The sequence below is a fragment of the Apteryx mantelli genome, chromosome 2 (assembly GCF_036417845.1).
Source record: "Apteryx mantelli isolate bAptMan1 chromosome 2, bAptMan1.hap1, whole genome shotgun sequence".
Taxonomy (NCBI): Eukaryota; Metazoa; Chordata; class Aves; order Apterygiformes; family Apterygidae; genus Apteryx; species Apteryx mantelli.
Genome location: NC_089979.1, coordinates 120,689,165 through 120,713,026, shown reverse-complemented (window position 1 = coordinate 120,713,026; position 23,862 = coordinate 120,689,165). Strand labels below are relative to the sequence as shown.

Genomic DNA, 23,862 nt, shown 5'->3' with positions numbered 1-23,862 from the left:
CAAGGATGAATGAACACAGAGCCTGAGCTACACCTTGCGCTGCAAGAGAAGATCCCCGAAGGGCTGCACACTGACAGGGCAACACGGAAAAGCTGGTACATTTAATCTCTTCACAAGACCTGCTCTGTGAATAATCAGGAGTTGTTAGGGTTGTCAGTCCAATTTCCTTCCAAAATAAAATCAAGTGTGGAGGTGATGACATTTCAGGGATGGGTGAAGCCGGTTCTGTCTTGTATATAAATAGGGACAGGTTTAACAGGAGAAAAAGCAAGCCAAACAAAATATCTTACTTGTGAAGTACTGTAGGAATAATGCTGCTATAGAGGAATTGCCTATTATTATTACTACTATTATTATAAACAATGGTTCAATGTTTTTGGTGCAGAAAAGCTCATGTGACAGTACCAAATTGTCACCTTTAAGGCAGGATGAAACTTCAGTGACCTGAGACCACTATGAACAGTCAAACAAGAAGTCAAGGGATTTTTTTGCATGATTAAAGTTTTGTCCATATTTGTCATCTCTAAGTACACTCTTCACGTGAGTGCCATCATAAGCACCATCAATTGATTCAAAAGAATTGAGAGAGTATACCTCTAAGAAGTCAGATCTTCTTCCTAACTTTATATGTATTTCCATTTGAATTACTGATCTTCTGATTAATCAGGTAGGTTGTATCACCATGTCATTGAGCCCTTATGTTCTTCATGTATGATATTCCATATCCCTGTCTATTGAAGCTAATTCATGACCAGTAATACTGAGTGAAATATAAGCAGCCAAGTTCTGCTCTCATTAGCAAAAATTATACCCAGCTACTACTGTGACCTTACTTATAAGAACATATGATTTATTGCCCCAGGCTGGACCATCCATTCCTTCCAGTCCAATATGCAGCTTCAAAGGATGACAAAAAATCTATATCTCAATACCTGCACTATCTTGCAATTCACCTAATGGAGCAAAAAAACCTTTCTTGATCCCTGCCGTGAGCAGCTGATACTCTCGAGAATTAAATTTGATCTTTTCGGTTTAATATTGTATGTCCTAGTGCCACATGCTCCCTTGACACCATAGAGGTTCAGGTGCGCACCTCCGCACGTTGCTGGCCGTGGCGGGGCTTTGCTGACTGCCTCCGGCCACCAGAAGACTTCCTCTCAGAGCCGCTCACAGGGTACCTGCGCAGCTCACTGCAAGTGAGCCATGGCAAACAGCCAGGTTTTTAGACTAGCCAGCTATTCTGAAATCAGCCTCAGCGAAAGCCAGGTTCAACAGCTAGAAGGAAAGACAAACTTTATTTCCAAAAGCCAAAAGAAAGCTATCGCAAGTCTATGAGAAGGACGAACAGAAATTAAAAGTAACAGCTCACTTATTTCCCTAGCTACCTTAGAGTCACTCCAGAGGCTTTGCTAACCCTATGTGATCCAGCTGATGAGAGGACAGGCATGTTACAGCCTTTCTGGCTGGTGTAGGCATGTTACAGCCTTTCTGGCTGGTTTATGTGTAGCCTCACATCCTCAGACTGTGCTCACAGGAGACCATCTGGGCTGGGAACCCGCACTATGTTTCACAGCCCAGGTCCACCCTGGCAATGATTCATGTTCAAATCCAACCCTTCGTCCCACCAAACCAGCAGCCAGGCTCCCAAATCAGAAACTAACTTGATCCCAACCTGACTTGGTTCTCACTCACCCACATGATAAACAGAGACAGTTAATAACAGTACAACCCCCTTAGCAAGTTCTTAACTCACAGTGAGGCACAATGTCCCTTTTTTTTTTTACACTGGGCAATGGTCAAAAATCAGAGTAAAGTTTTCCCAAATGGAACAGCTCATATGCAAGTTACTTTCTCACTGGGTGTTACATGCTCCCATAACTAGAATCAGTGCACACTATTCATTAAAAGCTCTCATTTGAGATCAAACACAAGGATAACCAGTCACTCAGAGGTAATAATGAGTCTGAAGGCAGCATAAGTAATAAATCATCCAAATTACTTCCAGGGAACAGATGAAATGACAGAAATACCTGAAGGGGCTGTAGAAGTTAGTCAGCCTATGCATAACTATAAAATCCCTTCTGACTGCAGAATCAACATTTCTGTACCAGAAACCATAGAATTTAATTCCCACAGCTTCTGCAAGTAGGGAAAAAACATCCACATCATCGAAGCAGAGGGATCCGTGAGTGGGTCCCTCTGTTTACCTCCTTGCCAGTTTTCATACTGTGTTACAATATTTGAAATCAGCCACGGATCAAAAGTTATTAGGAAAGACAAACGGAAAGAGGGATAGACAACCTGTTCATATAAACCTCACTTCCTTAGGAAAAAAAAAAGCTAAAAACGACTATGTTGTAAAGACAGACTGCCTTGAGTCCAGAATAGGAGTCCTTGATTGATAGTTATGTCAGCGTAAATGAACTAAGAGCTGCAGGCTTAATCCTGAAGAAATTAGGTTTGGAAAAGACATATCACCTGGCACTGGAATCAAAAGCCTACGGCATGGTTACCTAAAACTGCAAGTGGGAGGATTTGAAAGGATTGTAGCAGGTCTAGGAGCTGCAATTTTTTGAGAAAGGCGTAGGTATGAAGAAGTGGCTCCTACTTCCTCACCCTGCTGCTGCGCGGTTCAGCAGGTGCCAGACATCTCGCCTGGCAGGGGTCGGGCGGAGCTGATCAGCCACACGCTGCTTCATTGAGAGGCAGCAGCCCCTTGCTCCGGCTGAATTAGTGCTTGCCCACTTACCCTCTAATATGGGAAGGGAAAATGCTTCCTAAAGCATTACAGAGGAAAGGCTGCCAGGCCCTACTCCAGTCCACTCTTCATGCCAATGAAATGTTGCTCTCGAAGGCTTGTTTTCTGGTGTTCAGCAGAAACTGTTTCTGAACGTCCAAAGCGGGGGATCTCTCCTGGAAAGCTCCACGGTTGCTGCTCCACAGACTGCATTTTACCTTTTCAGACATCACTTTTGTTTATCCCCTTACTGTACTAAAGAAATCCTCTTTTCACTTGATAGTGATGCCTTCTGAATACATGGAGAGATAGGGATTCACCTCACCGTATTTTCATCATCCAGAAGCTGGACATTCACTAAAGCTCATTGTTCCCTATGTGACCTGTCCTGCCAAGGACCTCTCTGCCATACTGCTCAGCCTGTGCTAGCTCACCTTTGGCTGGGATGAACTGCCCGCCAGAGCCACAGCTACCTCGGAACAGACATGTGACTTCTACACATCTTACACTAGGCAAGATGGATCCTACTCACAGTTTAGGGGATTGTTGGAAAGCTCTTTAAGATGGCTTTGAATCCTCTTTTTCCCCTTTTTATTGCTGTTAGTGAAATGCATACCCTTGCCTGAGTCAGCATCTGTGACATCAACTACATCCTCTCTTGGCAAGATCCTATTTTAAGCTTTTCATCGGCGGCCACAGATATTTGTTTTGCTGTCAAAACTCTTCAAAAGGTCCGGTGACATTGATGGTCAATCTCTCAGAAGCCAAAGGTTCTGCAGTAACATAAACAGGATTAGCAGCACTAAGTGCAGGTGAAAGAAAAGCCAGCTGCACATCCTTTCTGTCTCCCTTGGCAACAGCATCCTGCCAACAAAAACTGCTGCCAAGTGAAGGCTGGAAAGGAAGGGATGTGCATTTGCAAAGCCGGGGCTGGACAAGCTTTGTGTGAAGGGGGAACTGTCAGACCAAGGAACACTTGTGGGCTTTTAAAATTATTTTTGGTTCGTTCTGTGTGTTTCTGGATAAGGGAATGCAGAGGGCCCCTGTCCTTATGGAGAGGTTTCATCTGAAATTCCAAGCGACAGTCTCTGCAGTTTTGAACCATATGTTCCCATCCGTGACAGCACACAGGGAAAAAATCTGTTGTGAGTTACTACTTACAGATGTGGCAAATCCTCCAGCAAAGGTTAAAATACGTGGCATGGTTCTCTTGTTACACCAGCTGCAGCTTGATGCTAAATCATTGTTTCAGCAGCAAGCTCTTAATAAGCCCTGAGTTCTAGAAACTGCTAAACAAGCTGATATTTGTGAGGATCAATTTATTTATGATGCACTGACTGTCTTGATTTAGAAAAACCTTCAGATTGGAAACAGTAAGGATGAAAAGTGAACTGCAAATGACAGGGAGAGAAGGAACATCAGCATAAGAGCACAAAAACACAAAGAAGATCTAAGATTATTATTTGCATTCTGTCTTTCCACATCCTCCGTGATTTGGTCATGGCTGTGAAAGCATAGTTAGTATAAATATGGATAGGATGTACTTGTGATATAATATATGCACCCGCCTAGCCTTCCTGATAGGGAACAAACATACTGTCGCAGTTTCATACCGTTCTGGTTTGGCCACAGTGTTAAAAAAGAAGTCTGGCTGCAATGTGGTTGTATCCAAGGCCTGAAGGAGGAGGGTCCTCTCACCAGGTATAACGGTGGAGAAGAAACTGGCTTTTCTCTCCAGCAAAACGTTAGGAATTAATTTCCTGAGGAACCCATATAGCAAACTGCTTGGGCTGTTGCAGCACCCATGGGTATGGCAGGGACTGTGAATCTGGACCGAGCAGCCGGGATTGTCCCGGGACTCCGGGGGGACACCACACTGCTCTCAGGAAGCCCCCCCACTTGTTGCACACTCATAATTTCCCCAGACCTTATATTGTGCATGTTTTTGTGCTCTTTGGGAAGTGTGTTCTTCTAGACACCCGCCTGTGCTAGAGAGAGAGAGAGAGAGAGAGAAGCGGGGAAAAAAAACAGAAGAAGGGAGGAAGGATTATGCCTTTAAGAATCACAAGATCCGTGGACTTTTTTTATAATGGCAAAATAGAAATCATCCATTCACCACTGAGGAGTGAGGGTGTAAAATGCAGGAGACGCATTTTGATGCCCGGGAAGGAGAGGGAGAGAAGAGGAGAGCTGCTTCGTCCTGCATGTTTCCTCTGACAGGAATTTTAATCCCGTCAGAGCTAACTGAATGAAGCGGGAAGCCTGGCGGGGGCAGATCCGTAAAGCCCGGCCGCCCACGGAAGGCGAGCCGCTGCGCCGGAGGGAGGACGCTCTGCCTGGAAACAGGGGGCGCGCAGCCGGGGTGCTCCTTGCCGTCTCGTCCCCGGAGAAGTGCTCCCGCGCCCCAAGAGCGCCGCGCCGGGGACGTGCCGGCAACAGCGAGCAGCCCCGGGGCGCGCTCCCGGCGAGGGGGCCTGGCCGGGCCGGCCGCGCGCCGGTGCGGTGGCCGAGGTGCGGGGCAGCGGCGGCAGCGGCGGCAGCGGCGGCAGCGGGCGGGCGGCGCCGCAGGACACGCCTGCCGGGCTGCGCCGCGCCTCCTTCGCCGAGCGCCCGCCGCGGCCTCGCCGGCCGGCGCGCTCTGCCTTCCGCTCCGGAGGGATGAGGCGTCCGAGCCTGCGGATGTGAGCAGGTGAGGATGTCTGCTGACAAGTCCAAATGATATTTTCAGGTGAGTGATTTCCTTGAACGGGCTGCTGGAGCCGGGGTCTTTCTTTGGCTTCCCCTCCCCTCGGTGACGGCTGTTGTCCTGGCTTGTCAGTGAGCCTTTGCAGAAGGATCCCTGGCTCCGATGTCCGTAGATATTCAGGGGAGCAGGGGATCTCCGACATTTCCAGAGCACCCATTTCCACAGTACCTGTGAGTCCCTAGTGCCGTGGGAAAACGCCTGCTCTGTACCTGTGTGCCACTGTCCTATTTGTACCCTCATCGTTTAAAGCACTGGAGGACCAGAAATTAGTTCTGGTTTATGGACCCTCTCTCTTAAAATCTTCAGTGAAAGTGCATCTTAGCAACAGTAATGCTTGTTCTATGATGGTTTTGCATTAAGGACTGGGACACGCTTGCCACATGAAAACTGTGGTCACCATTAAGCTTGTTGCTCAGGGAGTGTCAGTGTGTGCTGCTTAATTTGTGTTTGTGCATGTGATTTCCAAAGCTTCTGCTGATGGTATTTCATGTTACTGCAAATAGAGCTGTTATTCCATGTGTCTTATTTTCTGCATTTTATCAAATATCTTGTATATTGAAGTTGGGCTTGAGCACCCCATCTAACACTTAAAAGGGAAAACAGACAATAACTTGAAAGTTAATAGCTGAGAGCTCTGGCATGACAGTCACTGATATGCAAGGAAGAGAAATATTCTATGCGGAGTAACCTACTTTTTCTTCCCTTGATTCTGCCACCACTCATGGAGGTGGAATTTGCTTAACTCTTTGTACAAAGGCTGCTTTATTGTGTGTGAAAATCACATTGCTTTGACAGATTACAAAGAAAATGAATGTAACAAAAATAACAATATATACTTTCTGCCCAGTTGTCCATCTATTAAAGATTCATTGTGCTCCCTGTAATGTTTTTGGTTTGCTGAGAGACACATGGTAAGTTAATGGTGTCACGCAGAAGGCTTCGCTTTGAATCGGGTTTTGCAAGACCTGCTCTCACTATCGCTTAATAAGCCAAGACTGTTTGGGTCTCAGGAAGACGTCAGCATCCTGTAGGCTGCTCACGTGCACCCGAGCCCGGGCTCTGTCAGTAACGGGTCCTTTGCAGACGGTGCCCTTTGCTTCCCTTGCCCATGGCAATCTGCAGTAATGAGTCCAGCAGTAGGTGTCTGCACAAAAAGCGTCATCCTGACTTCCTGCAGCAAAAGTGTTTGCCAAGGGCTGATCAGGGTGGCTCGCATTGTTTTGCTGCAAGGTCCAAGGTAGCAGAGGTGAGAAGGGCTCAAATGCCAGACTGAGCAATTTGTGCTTGTTCACATGCTGCAGAAAATGTGAACGTGGAGCTCCAGAGCCTCCACCATGTCCTTGCCAATGAGGACTTGGTCCAAAGCCCGCTTAAGTCAGCGGGAGCCTTTCCACGAGCTTTAGATCAGGCATTAAGTAAGACTGTGTTGTTTGAAGATTGTGCCCCCAGGGAGCCTGACAGTGCGAACCGACTGCGCGGCAGCATGCCTGCTCTGCCATGCCATGCGGAAAGGCTGTTCCCAAACGGCCCGTAAGGTACCCAGTGCAGCACCAGGCTGTATCAACTCCTAGGTGAAGCCTTCTAAAGGGTGCGCTACGCTGGTGCAGCAGCCTTTAGCAGGGACTCCTCAGGTCCTGAGATAAAATACTCAGAGAAGGTTGCTGGGGACCAAACCCCTTCTCATTTCTTATTAGGAGGAAGCAAAATATTCCTGACCCCAACTTTCTTGAGACTTGCTAGAGACATTGGCTCCAGTCTTTAAAAACATTGCTCCTTCATTTTCTTTACTTACAAAACTGTACACACCACATCTGGACCCCTCCTGTGAGCATACCATGGGAAAGCGCACTGCAGTGAGATCCTGTTGAGGTTTGAACCATTGCACCATGTCGTCAGGAAGGGTTTTTCTGGCTAAATGCACATCAGCTCCCTCTGTGTACATTCTGCTGTCAGTCTGCTATGTTTCATCTTTGAGTTAATTCATTTTGTACTTAACATTCAAGTCTTGGTGCGGTATGCAAGAAGGTGGGATGACACAGTTTGCACCACTGAGACATCAGGTCAATCAGCATTTTCATTAGGGTTGAATGGTTTTAATGTAGTCAGAAAAGTAGGCTCCAAGAGCAGGGATTTGACATACAGCATTTAAAAGTCAAACCAGTTTGACCCTTTCTGAGCATGAACTCCTACAACTTAGAAATGGCCCATTATGAAAAGGCTTAATGGTGTTAACTGACACTTGAAAATATAATTAATTTTTATTATTTGCTATAATGTACTTACATCAGTCTGTATTGCCATTATGGCACCATGCAGTAACAGACAGTCCTTACCCCAAAGGGCTCCTGTTCTAAATAAGGTCAGTCCTTGGAGTCTCATGCAGCCCAGACTGAAGGATTTTGGCAAAGAGCTGCAGGACTGGGCTTTGAACTTACCAAGAGCATCTGCTGTGTCCCGTACATCTGGGCAATTGTCACTTTGGCCATGACAACTTTAGGCCCAAAAGGTTTATTTTCAGTGGTAACTCTAGGTAGGCTGGGGCCCTGGAGGCCATCAGCATCATATCCTTTGCACAGCACGGGTGCATTTGGGAAGCAGAGAGAGGTGGAGAAGGGAAGACTTTTGAAGGGGTTGGTTAAATCCATTTCTGTGATAAACGCTTCCTGCATCTTAGTAGAGGAATTCAGAAAACCATTTTCCCAGGTTTAGGCCAACATTCCCCAACAGGGGAGTCTAATATCAGGCGCCTTAATAAGGGTCCTGCTTAGTACGACACTGCATACACTCACGTGATGCAAAAGTCAGTGGGAGCTCTGGGCAATCAGGCCACTGCATACCCAGCCAGAACATCCCCAGGTGTCCCTGGATGAATGATGCAGAGCATCTGAAAATACTGATTCCAACTTTTACTTGTGCTTTCCAGTTGGCTGTTGATCAGTTATAAAGCCAATTAATTCTACTTAAAAGGGCCAGCAAAGCCCACTGTGAAGTCTGTATTACCAGCTGATTTTCCCAAAATATACAGCACAGGCTATTTTGACAATGATCTACTAAGTTGAATATTTCATAAGTATTTAGGGACATGGATTAGTTCTGGTTGTCTCTGAAAGAGTTACTGTGGTCAGTTAAACCAGTAAAAAAAAGTCCTAAGAAGCAGTGTCTGTGGGACCGCAGCAGCTCTGCAGAGGCTGTTAAAGGGGGAGCTCGCAGATGAGCAAAATCTGACTAGCACACCTTCAGAGAGCGAAGGGTTGTGGGCATTATTGATTATTGTCAAATACATGACTTATGACACAGTATTTCCTTAGAATAGTTATTAATACTTACAACCCATCTAAAGGTACTGGCTAAATCTATATGGCTTCTAGTGTCTGATGTGTGGTGACCTGCTACCACAACAGGCTGCCCCAGAGAGATTATAAATCTTTATAGTTGCTAGCTTCTGATTTATTAGTATTTCAAGCAGTAAAACTGGATATTCGGGAGTTTTTTAGCCAAAGATCATGGTTTCTAACCCCAGGGCATAATTTGCAGAAGAGCTGGCAACTTCCGTATTCCTTAAGGAATATCCTGGGGGGGAAAAAAAAAATCCAACAGAGATGTTTTTCTGTGCATGTGGTGTGAGAGAAAAGCAGTTACACAAAGAACATCCAAAAATTTGAGCAGGCATTGCAATCATTCTAATCTAGTATCTCATAAGATCTGCCAGTGCACTTTATCTTGTGTGCTCACAACAGCAAGCCTAAAGTTTCCTGAAACATTATCTCCACCTACCAAATCCAAAATAAATCTTCATGCTTTCCTCTTTGAATTTGTTCTCTAGCAGCAACTTGTCTTGGCATGGAATATTAGCCATATGGACACTAGAATATCTGCTTTGACCTTGACCTCAGAATAAGTGCTGCCAAAATGTGAAGATAACTCCTGCATTTAATTTTCAAGAGCTATGCTCCAGGAATATAGCATGATATGCAGGATACATTCTTCTCTTTGACTAGGTTTTCTGCTAGGAGCGTATTGTCTGCACCTGGCTAGGAATTGGATGCGAGGTCCCAGACCGTGGTTTATTTGGAAGAGATACTTACTTTATTTCAGAAATAAAAAAGAGCTAATTTTAGCATCAGTCACTGGCAAGTGCATTACTTATAACTGGCTCTCACTACATTATCGAGTCAGTGTTTTGATTTGGATACGCTGCAGAGGAACAGGAGGTTGCTGGGGGCAAGACGAAATGAATTTTGCTGGTGGCAGACTTCTGCGCTGTTCTGGTTCAACAATGATGGTTAGTGGTCAAAGCATAGCGCTTAGCTGGATAAGAGGAGTAAGTACTACTCCTTTGGTCAGCTTGTGCTTTATGTAATATATTGCTTGCAAATGGATGTGGACGATGCACAGGACTCTGAATAAACACATTTCATGGCATTTGCATCAGACCAGTATGCAACAGAGCCTTAGGATCCAATGGACACCTAATCAGAGATCTTCTTTGATTTTCACAAGTCCCGTTCTTCCATTTTCTGCTGATGCCCATACCAAATATTCCTAAGTAAGTTAGAGCTAAATGGCCTAACAGCACTCGCGGAGAAAGCTGGCAAGGCTGGGAGGGGGAGGAGGGTGGCGAAGGGGGCAGGAAGATACCCCACAATCTCGACTGGCAGGCAATCATTATGCAATTGGGAGTCCTGCCGTTCTGATGAGCTTGGCTCCCGCATTTATTTGAGCAGCAGCGTCTTTCACCTTGAGATTGCTGGTTGAATTTCGCACCAGCACAGCGCTGATGGTGCCAGCTGATGGTGTTCAGTGGACTGTGCAGAAAGGACTCGTTCCATGTGCTTCCTAGCAGGCAGAGGGCCACATTGCAGTTGACAGCTTCAACATATGGAAATGGTGACGTGTGATTGATGTGGTCCCTGCAGGTCGCAGTAACTCAGGGCATATTAGCCCTGCATCCTGGGGAGGCTTATGCTATTGCAGCTGCCCAGGTCCATTATCTGGACTATGAATAAATGGAAGAATTGATGTTCCCAGTAGTGTGAATCTGGTACATCATGAAATGATGTGTACTGCAGTTGGAGGCGAGAGGCAAACTTCACAGAATCAAATCCCACAGTACATGTAAGTGCAGCACAGGATACAAACAAACATTTGTACATGAGTGTGAAAGGGCAGTTGTGTTAGATCAGATTGGAATCCTAATAATCACATGATTTTCAAAAATGGCTACAATAGCTACATTTTCTTACTCATTTTTAACATTCACAGATTTTCTACATCTCATACTGTAAATAAGAGACAAAATTTCCCAAAGTTGCTAAATCAAAAACAGCATTAGAACCTAGGCAGCCCCCTCATCAGACATCCCTCACTGGCCCCATTTCTTGGTCAGTGACAAATTTTGACCTAATTTTCAGCAAGGGCTAAGCAACTGCTCTCTTGAAAAACAGATTGCTTAATGGCATCCAAAACTGGAGGCAGCCAAAAGTAGGATTTTGCAGCCAAAAGAATGAGCAGGCTAAGGTTCCCCACAATGATATGGCTACTTATCTGGAGGCCTCCTGGCCAAAACCAAAATGAAAATCTGTTTTTTGCATCTGCCACTACGGAACAGGATGCTGTGTAGCTTCTACAGGGAAACCACCTGCACCTATGTATGGTACTTTAAAGCACTCTCCTGAATCCATACTGCAAGGTCCCATCTCCTTTAACTGTGGTGACTCCCTGCAGCTTTCCCATTCCCACCTCGCTGTTCCGGCGGCCCCAGCAGATTCTCTTTTCTTGTGCTGCTTTCCTGGAGAAGCTGACAAACCGAGGTGCGAGCTCTTCCTCCACGAAAGGTATTCCCTCCTGCCAGCTGTGCCGCCTTGGCTCAAGAAAGGAAAGCACCAACAGAGAGCAGAGTGGTGCAACTCCCAGCCCACCTGTACCCACCTCGCGTTTCACTCTCGCTCTCTGCTTTTTCCCTCCAGGTGTTCTACTGATCTTGGCACTGACAGAAGAGCTGGTGTTTTCTGTTCAGGTACTGTCTCCCGCTGTATCCTCCTCTCAGGGCTTCCTGATGGACACTACCACTGTCACAGCCATGGGGACAACGCCTCATCACAAAGACCGTCGCATGACACAGCCTGCTCCTGCACCTGCTCGCACGGTTTCCCATCCCATTAGCCTGACGGAGAAAACGGCCCCGTCCGCTGGCCAAAAGCAAGCAAGCGGCCGCCGTGCTGGCGAAAAGGAAAGGTATCACTTGTACAACCAGAGTGCTTTGTACTCAGGACAGACTCGCCCCAAGGGGAAAATACTCCAGGATTTCAAAGGGAACTTCACAGAGCCTTCAGAGCCTTACCGAAAGACGGCCCTGCACTCCCCCTTCCCCACCCTGAGCAGCCCTTTCACAGACCACCCGTTTCCCTTCCCAACTGCGACTTCCAGAGATCCCACTGGCACAGGGCTGGCAAGAACTACGCACCCGGCCCCTTCTCCCCCCAGCAGCACCTCGGGAGGCCTTAGGAAAGCAGAGCGCAGGGACGGGACGGAGCCGGTCGTGCAGAAAGCAGATTTTGCCACCACAACTGCTGGACCATTGACTGATCCTGAAGCAGTGTCGGTGCCTTTTAACCGCCCCCACTATGATATATGGGATATGCCGAGCAAAAACAGCTCTTGGGTAACCTTGAACCTCAGTACAAACGTCCCATTGTTTGCCGGCCCTGGAACTGCAACAGCAGCAGCAGGTCACTCGGTTCAGACCAGTTTCGAAGTCAACATCTCCTCTCCGGCAGTGGGCAACCCCAGGGGAGCTGCCCCAACGCAGCATGGTGCAGTGACTAACGCCACCGTGTTCGGCAGTGCTCTCTCCACAGTGCCTGCCACAAGGTTGTCCAGCTCCATTTCCACAGCTGGCTCCACTGCAACCGGCAACTTCCTAAACAGACTGGTTCCTGCTGGGACCTGGAAACCTGGGGTGCTGGGAAACATCTCCCATGTCACTGAGGGAGACAAGCCCCAGCACAGAGCAACCATCTGTCTCAGCAAGATGGACATTGCCTGGATCATCTTGGCTATCAGCGTACCTATATCCTCATGTTGTAAGTTAACTGACACTTTCTTTTCCTTTCTTTCTTCCTCTCTTTCCTTAAAATACAGATTTTGGCCCCATGATTCAAGGACTAGATGGAGAGCTTACAGTGGCAGGGCAGCTTGAGATAGATGAGAAACAATCACTAGACAGATAACACATTCACTGACCAAAATACTTAGGATTAACAACCTCCAGGACTATAACATTTACACTCAAAGCACACTTGCTCTGTTGCTATTAGAAATCCCTTAGCCATTCTGGGCTATCCATTTGACGGTATAAGACAAAGGCTGAACAACTCTGGAAGGCAAAGCAGCTTTACTTCAAAATGTTTAAACAGGTAACCAAAAATTACACAGCTCTGCAATCTAGGAACTGCTATATTCTACCCTGGAACTGGATTAAAAACAAAACAAAAAAAACCACTGCTAACCTCAAAAGAGTAATGATAATTTTAATGGCCAATGCCTTAGAGAACACCAGTTTTCCAGTGCTATAAAATATTTCATTGCAGGCAGTTTGTGAACAATTCGATTTTAAAGTCTCATCATTCTGATAACCAAATTGCTGTTTTCCTCTGTTTTAATTCTGAGTCTGACTTTGCAGCTGCATAGAGAACAAGAACAGTTTGAAATTTTTTGATTTTCAGACAACAGAAAGCAGCCACCTGCAGGACCAGTACAAGTTAGGTTTACAGAGCTGGCTTAGGATCTCATTATTTGACTCCATTGCTAAAAAAAACCGTGATTGAATTATGAGAAAGCTTGTGAGTGGACACTGGTGTATCCCCTGTCCAACTGGGTGATATCAGCAACGTGAGACAGTATGTTATTCTCTGATGCTTCACTCTGCAGAGCCAAGAAGAAGCCACTAAATAGGTTATGGGGTGTGATTATACTGATCTGTCTGGAGTGCAAGTAGCAATGGAGTGAAACAAGAACATAAACATTTGCCAGCCATTGCTGCCTGAGGAAGACTAAAAGGGTAGCAGCCAACACTATCAAGTATTAATCCTGTTACATACAGCCATGAGATATACTGAGGACCAGGTTAGGTGAGTTGACTGAGCCAGTCTAACAGCTCACTCATGCCAAAGGGTGCTGCTCTCTTCTTCTGCCCTCTCCAAGGCTCGGCTTTGTGATCCTTCCCCTTTCCTTCTGCCTGGTCCTAACCTGGCTCCTCTGCGAGCCAGTTCAGATCGATAAACTGGTCAAAAAATATTCACTTTGTTCATTGCTATTTTTCTGTCCACATAGTGAGCTGAGTCAGCTCCCCACAGGGTCAGATAGGCGTGAGATCTGGAGGGGGTGAAGGTGCGGGAATACATACCTGGGAGGGGAGCAGGACTAGCCCTTTTGTCAGCTGCAGACTATTAGACTGGCTCAGCAGCTCTGCTAGACCTGTACCTCTAGGACCATCAGGTTCCACTACTACTAACTTGGTTAAAACCACTAGTGAAATCAAAACTTAAATCTCTAAGACTGACAATCAAAATAAAGTGAAAGCAAAGCACAAGTGTATGCACATACACTTTCACATACTTCTGTGAAAGATGGAAAGGAGAAACTGGGGTATACCAAGCACAACATGATGATGAGAAGCAATATTTGATGATATGATGAACAAAATCTTGTCTATGAACCAGCAGAAATACATGATCAAGTAAATTCTTCCAAGCATTATGTTTAGGATTGGTGTTCAGAGAAAGCTGATCTGGATAGTATGTGCCCAAATACAAAATGCAAAATATAATACCATAAAACACAAACATAGGAAGCATACCCAGTGTGTAAATTTGTGTATGTCTCTCCTGCAGTGTGCCATATATGACCAATAACTAGCGATAATAATAATAATTATTAATAGTAATACTATAAAGAGTCCTTTGGCAGGACTTCTAGCCCATTATTCATTAGGATTTAAACTTACCTTCTTATCATATGTCCCATAACAGAATGGATTCATAAGACTGTGTTTATTTTATTTCTTTATGTTTGTAAGCTTCATTTTAAAAAAGGCAAGTGTTATTTTGAAAATTACCTATACCAGCTCTGATACAACTGAATGTTTTTATGATTCAGATATCTAGGTCCTGTTTTCAGGACCAGATTTCAGAGAAGTCTTCAGTTGGACTCTCCTTTTAAAATCTGGGAATCCTCAGATGTATTTCAAAGTTAAAATGAATCGTAGACAGACTTTTAAATGTTTTGTGGGTCTGGCTGAAGTTGTATTGGCATAGTTTATTCCTATAAAAGAAGAAAAATCAATTATACAAACCTAAAGCATTTTTACCCAGCTATGCATGTGTCAACATAAGAGGGTAAAACCAGAGAAACTGTACTCTTAACTGACAAAATTAAACCAGTGGAAAAGAGATTCCAGGCTAAAACAGAGTTACTGTTGGAAACCGTGCACAGACTCCTAAGGAGCTTTTGAAGATGTTACCCTGCGAGTGTCTCCGAAATGGTAGCCTGTGTGAAACAGCTTGATCCTGGCTGCGCTGGCCGCAGGGATGCTCGGAGGCCGTCGGTTTCCAGGGTTTGCAGTCCAGCGGCAGATTCCCCTTTTTTTTTTTTTTTCCTGAAAAGTCAGGTTTTACTCATGTGCGAGGGCTGCCGCGCGCTCCTGGCCGGTGTGCGAAGGGGATTGCCGCCACCTTCCGGACACAGCAGAGGAGGACGCACGGCCCAGCAGCGGCAGTCACCTCTCCCTTCTGGTTTTAATGGAGGAGAGGCTGGAGAGGCTGGTGTTAGAAACAGATGAGGAATATAGCCATTGAGATCTTCTAAGGGTGTCTTCAAGGGATGAACATGTGTTTCGCGGGGAGCTTTGGGCACAGACTGATCGAGATGCTGTCCTGTTCCTGCCTTGGGATGCTGGACAGTGTCTGGAAAAGCATCTTGTTAAATACCTCTGGTGCCTTTGGAGGGAACAAGCCATGGAGGAAGTCACTGAGGACTTCTATGGTGAGAGGTGATTGCTGCCCCCGAGGGGCAGGACCCTCCGGTACGCTGCCCTGAGCCGTGGGCTGGCGTGTTCGGGGAAGCTGGCCAGACCCATGGATCCGTCTGCTGAGACATCATTCTGTGAGAAGGGCCAAGCCCCCCGCGCAGGGGGGGGAGAAGGCAGCCTGGGCATCCCTGAGGCAGGGAAGTTACAAATGAGAGACAGGGAAAGTTGGTGTGGAGAGGAAACTGGAGCCTTTGCACAGCTGCAGAGATGCAGGAGTATCACTAACTTGGCTCCCTCCTCCTGCTAATGAGAAGCATGCCCCCAAGCTGGCTCGGAGACGCCTCTGCTGTTCCCATAGCCTCAAGGCATTTTAATTTCCGTGGTAGGTGAGAGTCATCCCCGCAGCCCTTGGTGCTGTATCCCCACTGGAAGAGCTGCCCAGGATGCAGAGCTCCTCCTCATGGAGGAAAGTCCCTGCAGGGGCTCCTCGGTGGCCCGGCCACGGCCCGAGGGTCTGCTGCCTGCTACAAGTAGGAAGCCGCAGAGGGTTTGTTCAGCCTCGCTTTGACCTGGCATCCCATGCTCAGACTCTCACCAAAAACTAGTCCCAATCCACATCCAAATCAGCATGCCCCAGGTGGCCCCGCCAGCCAGTCTGGTGGCACAGCTCCGTGTCTACGGCACTGGCCTGAAGAGCCAGGCCTTAGGAGCTCACCTCCTGAAATAAGAGATGGATTTGGCTTTCCAGTCCCTACAGTACATTTTTTTTGAGGATACATAGGTTTCTGAGTCCCACCAAAATCCCTTAAAATTCTAACCAGAAAAGTAGTGCTTTGATGTTTGAGAAGAAATGCACCCGCCACATCTGCTACGTGAATTTGGGGAAATCATTTCACCTTTTGGTGGAATTCCATTTCATGGTATAAATACTGTGGGTAGTGCTGCTTACTCCATTTGAGAGTTACAAAAATGAAGGATTCTGTATCATTACGTTCCCAGAAAAGCAAAGTAGTACTTAACACTGTTATCGGTATTTTCTGCATCTCATGGTTCCAGTTGTTTTTGTGATGTCCTTCAGGCAGCCTTGAACATTTTGTGTGCATGTGTATGTGTGTGTGCCTGTCTCATACACCCTGCTGCAATGCAGAACAAGACACACTGTGAACTCATTTTAAAACTCACAGGCCCTATCCTTGGCTTCCCAGTACGTACAGTTCTGTAATTATAGAATTACATGATAAAATGGTGAAGAATAGACCGCTGCAAATCAGATGCCCAGAAGTCAATTCATTTAGTCAGTTCTGCTGACATTAGACAATGCAAGAGAGAGGCCAAGTCTCCAAATGGAAACATCAGCAGAACTCAAAGAATAAATGAAGAATTGCCTTGGACCTAACCCCACCTACTCATATTTCATGGGCTGGGACACTTTCCAAAATTATCTCACTCACTTTCCCAATCAAAAAACCTGGGTATGTTTGTTTCCTGATCTGAGAGCAATCACAAGCCCTGAGTCCAGTCTCCAAGTGTGAGCTCAGACCAAGCTTGAGAGGAGGTTGCTGTCTCCTGATGTAAGCAGCTGTGGTCAATAACAAAACGCACTGTGGTACTAATAATAGAGCGAAGGTTGTACAGATGTAGACAGCCCAGGTAACAGACACAGTGAGGCTTGTTTGCCACTACCTATTCTTCAGTCTCACTGTGGTGTTTAACTATCACACTAAATTAGAAAGGTGGAAAGAAATATGGATAAAATACTATTTTACTCATTGAGGTAAGGGGTCTCTAGCAACTTAGTTTATATTATGATCTACAATCACAGAGAGAAGTAAATTTTGATTTCCCTAGTATCCTTCAGTCTTAATTTTTCCTGACTTTTAAGTGCTTGCAACTTTCAAGTTTGTTAACACTATGTTTATGTGTTATATAGTAATATACAAATAGTAAAATATTTAAATAAATTGAAAGAATAGACAGAAGACTATCAAATAAGTGTAGGAAGTTGGTTTTATCTCATTACTCCACATTTATGAGACCAATATTGAATATGGTATATAATCCTGGTGATTTGTATTTTTAAAAAGATTGGAAGATTAGAAAGGATTCAGAGAAGAGTCATGGGAATGATTTAAGAGTTCAGAAATCCAACTTAAATCCACTTGTGTAGTTATGAAGTAGTATTATGTAGTCCAAGAAAAGGCTCAAGCCCAGTATATGGGACATGTTTCTGATAGCATAATGGAGGGCTTAATAAAACAAGAATTGAGAAAAAAGAGATTGAGGAAGCAACAGTTGAGGCTGGATTCAAACTAGGACAATGTGAACATGTCCCTGTAATGGAAATTAAGTATTGAAACAACCTTCTTGGGAATGGGATGGAAATCCAGTCACTCCAAGTTCTTAAACCAAGCTGGATGTTTTCCTATGAGATGTGCTGTACTTTAGCTAGAACTTATGGACAAGGACCAAAATTACCAGGTGAAACTCTATGGTTGTGCAGGTGTTATGCAGGTAAGAGCAGATGATCAGCATGTTTCCACCAGCCTGGAAGTCTGTGAATCTGAGAGAATCCCGTTTCTTCTGTTTGTGGGGTGTATTATGTCGTTTCATAGATGGGGGAACAGATAATGCTGGCATAATTTGTTGCAGGGCCGGAAAGAAGCCAGCGTCCCAACTGGAGTTCATCAACAGTTCTTAGCCCCTGAATTTGTGCGTTGAAATTTCTTCCTCCAGAATAGTAGCAGGTCAATGAATAAGTATTAGAAATGCTTCTGAACTCTCTGAACCTCTAATGTCTGCAAAATTGCAAAGACTCATGCTATTTCCTAACATGTATGGTAATCCTTGTGTGGGGAGCTTCCAGCTGACCCAGGGACATCACTGAAATGTCCTTCTCCTGGTGCTCAGTATTAGCTTTAAAATGGAACAGTAGAAGGGAAAAGTCAGTTTAGCTTTCCCAACTCCCATGAAGGATCCAGGTGGAAGCTTGAAGGGCAAGAGTTTGTCCTTATTCTGTCCAAAGTGCTGTCCATCTCTGAAACAAATATGATCCTGCAGCATTAAGCAACAGGACCTTCTCCTCCTCACAAGGCCATCACATGATACAATGGGAAAAAGAAGAGGGGAGTTGCAGGTAGGGTTTCTCTGTTCGGCTCTGTTGTAGTTATTGCTGTTTCAAAACCCTTCTAAACCATCTCTGCCCTCTGGGTATTTCATCCACCAAATATGTCCTAGGTAACCATCGCAACTGTAATTCTAATGATGGGAGTGAATGGCTGTCTAAGGATATACATAGATCTGTACCTTGTTCCTAGGATTGTTCTGCGAGTGAATGGTCCTGTTCTTAGCTATATTAATTTCACGAAAATATGCCAATAAAGCCTTCTCAGTCATTTAATATGAGAAAGAGAGGGAATGCCCTCATTCCAGCCCTGCTGTCTCCCCTCTCCCTCTTAAATGAGGTCTCCCCTGCTTTGAATCAAGGCATCTTATGAAGGCAGCCTCCTGCTAAAATGTGTTGTACTTGATTTTTGAGGACACTCAGGAATTCGCTCTCCACAGTCTTCCATCCGTTTGCTCATTTGTGCACTGGGGTTGCAGACCAAGAGCATAATTAATGGAGAAGAGCGTTACTGCTACACAGCAAACAGAGCTGCACATGACAGGGCCTGTTCCTGGTCAAATAAGCAGAGACGTCTCTCTGCTTAGTGTCACAAGCTTTCCAGTGCCCAAAACCCAAATCCAGTACTTCACTGACAGCAGCCACAATATTATCTGAGCTGTAAAACCTGAGGATTTCAAAATATTTGCCCAGAGTCAGCTTTACTGGGGCTCCTGTATCCTCGGGCTACTTGAGCAACGTTATCTGCCTTAGAGAGCACTTGCTGCTGGCATACCAAAAAGCTTGGAGGGCTACTCGCCTTAGCCCTGCTCCCTTAATACAGCCCAAAGACAGGGGGGACTAAATGCGTGTCCTGCTTCACTTGCTCACCTTAACACGCCTGCAGGCCAGGTTGGCGGCATCAGGCGGGTACCAGCCTCCTGGGCCTGAGCAAAGTAAGGGGCAGTGACGCAGCCCGTGAGGAGGATCGGTGCTTCCCCGGGCAGGGCGGCTCTGCTGACTTTGATGGGGCCGCCTGCGTCAGCACCCGCTGGCGTGAACTGCACTGTCAGGCCATCAGAAGAGTAATGCTGATGGAAAGACTGAAGTAAGATCAGTCTAAGACTGGGTAATAGTGAGTTTGATAATGGCCTACTTTTTTGAAATGTGCAGGAATGGTGCAGGAGATTTTTTCCATTAGTTTCGTGAGAAGATTTATAGTATGAACTCACCTTTTCCTTTGAATGAGACATAAAATCCCTGAACTCAAACCCATTAACAATTTTTCTTAGTAGCTTATTTTTTTTTATTTTAAATAGAGCTCTAACCTGCACTTTTGTATTGCCATCTTATGTGAATAGATGGGATGTGAAATTAGATCCACGGCATATGGGTAGTTGCAGTGTTTGTCAAAACATACAAAACCGCTTTGACCTCTCTGCTGTCTTTTCTTCTCTCTAGGCTATAATTCTAATAAATTAATTTTGGCTGTAGCTGAGAAGATAATATATTTTTCTGCTTCATGAATATTTTCTCTCTTCTTTCCTATCATGAGGGGTTTAGAAATTATGTAGTGAGTTTACAGCAGGGCATTCCCTATTTCATGTATGCAAATCAAAGTAAGTACATATCCAGCTACCTGTCTGTCAGTATAAATCAGGTAGATTATGAGCACAAATGTTCAATTAATTCCACAGGTATAAAATAAGCACACAAAGCTTATGCCTTACTCCACTGAATAAACCCTTGTACATGCCTCAAATTCTGCCTGAGCAAGGACCAGTGTGAGCAGTATGTTTGTTCCAGTGGGTTTGGCTAGCTTTCATAAAATTGCCAAGATTACAAATCTGAACTGGAACAGAGATGACTAAACTGAAAGCGATTCCAGAAAATACACTCACCCATCTCTGTGTCCAGCCAGCCTGCTGTGGAAGCATTATTCTAGCATCACTGCGATCAATGGGTATCTGTGGCCTTAAGACCAAACAGACAGTTAAATCAACAAATTTCACTTTCTGGTCACATAGTTTTGCCTAACTGCTCTACTTTAACCTCAAGTATTTCAGCCCTCAAAAGCTAAAATGTGTTACACAGCTATGAGAAAAAGGCAACCCAGATACCACCAATGCCCAGGCAAGCGCAGGGAACAGACTATGCTCTATCCATCTTATCAGTAGACCCCATATGCTGATATAGGTAGACAGACAAAAAAATCCTGGTTCTGGGCTGACCTGAGGGAGGATGTTTTCCAAAGGTCAGTAACGCTACCCTGGAAAATGTAAGCTACACAAGTGAGGTGTCAGAGAGGCTCCCCGGTGCCACCTCAGGTCCCCCCTGCTGAGGAGCCTGTCTGTCCCCATGGCCAGGCTCTGATGTTTCAGAGCACGGCCACAAAATACCTAAAAGCGAGGGTATGTATGTGAGGTGACAGGGACAAGAATCAGCAGCAATTTAGAGCAGAAACTTTTGGTATTGAAGGCATACAACTAAGGTATTTATGAATTTGATATTTGAGACTAGGACAGGTATCTATCACTGCCCATTTGCTAACATGCTCATCACTGCAGTGTCTGAAGACACTAGAAGCAGAAAAGATCTGCGTAGTGGCCTCCTTTGCATCTTTGTGAAGTGTCCTCTGTCCTAGAGCGTCTGTGAATCCCTGCTTAGAGATTAAAATACCATCCAGTTATGACACCAAAGCCTTTTCCTGAGTAGGGCAACTGCATCTTGAAGATTGTGAACTTACATCAAAAAGAAAATAAGAACTACATATCCTGCCAAGCCCAAAGCTTCATCTGCTTGGTCCAGATTCTGATTTAATTGTGTGGTTTTGTTGACTGAGAGTTAAATGCTAACTCAGAGTTAATTGTATGAATGAAGATCGCCAGCACTCTCCTTAGGTAACTTAAAAAACAAATCCATGTTACTGATGAGTCCTTATTAAAAGGAAATAACCAATTTCTTGACGTGTTTCTATTAACAGCAGTTCTGCTGACAGTCTGCTGCATGAGGAGGAAGAAAAAGACATCTAACCCAGAAAACAATTTGAGCTATTGGAATAATGCTATTACCATGGACTACTTCAACAGGCATGCTGTAGAGTTACCAAGAGAGATCCAGTCCTTGGAGACTTCAGAGGTACCTCACTTGCATGACTAGTGTCTGAGAATTTTAACTGAAGCCATGTTGAGAGAAAGGGAGAGGAAAAAAATATTAATAAAACCTTGAAATTCCTATGCATATTCAGGGAAACAACTTTTCAAGAAGGACCCACTCACACAAATGTATTATGAGATGCAATAAATATGTCACCAAAAACTGGCTGTCATCCTATTCCCAGGCTTTGCAGTTATGCTCTATGTTGCTGTGTGCTCCTGGGCTGAAACTTCAGCAGTAACTACCACTAGGTGAATTTTTTCCCCAGTTTCTCTTCATTTGAGCCTGTAGCCAATGTCTAGTCCTACCGCGAATGAGTAGGAGCACTCTTTGGGCCAACCCATTACTGACAGTCGGTCCTTCTAACCTCTCCAGTGTGCCTGTCCCACATTGCATTATATAGCAGGGGTAGTGGCAGATAATGATGTAAAGAAAATTTGTGCACTTGCGTCTCAGGAGCTGCCTGTAGCTTCTCAAATAATAGTTTAGGGAGTAAGTGTTCCCAGTACATAAAAAATCAAAACATCAGCCTATGTGTAGTGCAGGTGTGCACTGGTCAGCCTTTACTCAAGGGTTCTGACTGCTTCGATGGGATAATTCATATATGGGCAGGTGATCCTACTGATAGAAATGTTATATTATCTGGCCTCAAAGACAGAGAAGAGTAATTTGGCTTAGTTCAAAGGTATTTAGAAACTAGAAACAGTGGACAGTGTGGGCTTAAGCTAAAGAGATTTTCAAGAGATCAGCTAGCTGATGAACTCATCTCTGGTTAAATTACAAAAATTTATGTTCAGAAAGGAGCCTTTGAGAAGTGACTAGACTACCACTCAAAATCACCTCATTAATTCCACTTTCCTGGCAATCATTTAGCTGAGGCTAAAGTAAGATTCTGGTTTAGTCTTACCCAGAAACAGTTTTCAAATTATTGCAGTATTCGCATGTGGGATAGTCTCCAAAAGCTGTCACTTGAGTCATTTAAAACTGATCAGCACATTACTGAACTGGGACATTTCTCAGTTAGCTTGGAACCATATATTTGGCTTTCTGCCCTTAAAAATAAACTGAAAATGCACCTTGGAGGAGTCAAACCTGGCTGACAGACAGAAAATTGTTGCAACTCATCATAAAAGTGAAAAAAAAATAGAAATGTGGAGGCTCAAATTCTGCTAAGACACCTAACGCTTGGTACAATGGACTTCAGGGTTCCCAGTTTGAGAAAAAAAATCAGCCTGATTATCAGAGGAACTCTTCACTCACAGCTCTGACTGCCTTTGGCTAACGTGCCAAAGTGCCTGAAAAGTTCCTGAACTGGGGCACCCAAAAATTCAGGCCGTTTCTGAGGGTTGGGACCATATGTTCAAGTGGTAAAAATAATAGTCCATTTTTCACAAGCATTTGCACAGCAGTGGACTGCCCTGTGTACTCACAGACGGTGATGGGATGAGTAGTACTCACACTGTTTTTCTGTCTTTCTCCTAGGACCACCTCTCCGAGCCACGCTCCCCAGCCAATGGTGATTACCGAGACAGTGGTATGGTCCTCGTAAACCCCTTCTGTCAAGAAACTCTATTTGTAGGTCATGAGCAAGTGTCTGAAATATGACCCCATAGCTGCCCTTGTATTGCAGTTTCCTCTCGACTGTCTCCAAATTATAAATAAATATATATATTATAAATATAACCTTTGTGTAACCCTGAACTACAAGAAATGTTTTCAGCTTTTTTCCCCCTGAGAATTGTCAACCTCTTTTTTATAAGTGTGGTAAAACTTTACAGAACAAACCGTGGCTTTATAAAATAAAGGTATTTCTAAGCAAAACACCTGTCAAGTGGGTTATTTTCTTCACTGTCATTTACAATCTGCTGCTAAATATACCTGATCGGTAAGAATATTCACTGAGGCTGCTTTCAGTGCAGGCAGCGTGTGTTTGGTGCAGCATCCTGCAGTGGCTTAGGAGCAGTGGGAAGTTACATGACCTCTCTCAGCCTGGCTGTGAGTGTTCCTACTCAGTGACCGTCCCTTACCTATGCTGCTTTTATTGTGAAATTACTTAGGTCACTCCTTTACTCTTGACTGCCAAGCTATAATACAAA

The 23,862-nt window shown here is 44.9% G+C and overlaps 1 protein-coding gene across 3 annotated transcripts in view; it reads left to right on the top strand.

The window, feature by feature from the left end:
• The window catches only part of TMEM108 (transmembrane protein 108), a 172,484-nt gene extending 148,908 nt beyond the window's left edge, over positions 1–23,576 (top strand). For 2 of the 3 annotated variants that reach the window (XM_067292459.1, XM_067292458.1), the window contains exons 4-6: positions 11,450–12,565; positions 21,594–21,748; positions 23,249–23,576. In XM_067292459.1, the coding sequence (XP_067148560.1) occupies positions 11,450–12,565; positions 21,594–21,748; positions 23,249–23,371 (1,394 nt within the window). In that variant the 3' untranslated portion in view covers positions 23,372–23,576. Of the gene's footprint in view, positions 1–5,386; positions 5,466–11,449; positions 12,566–21,593; positions 21,749–23,248 lie in introns of those variants that run through there. The other variant, XM_013950724.2, reaches the window with a different exon arrangement.
• The last annotated feature ends 286 nt before the right edge of the window (positions 23,577–23,862 follow it).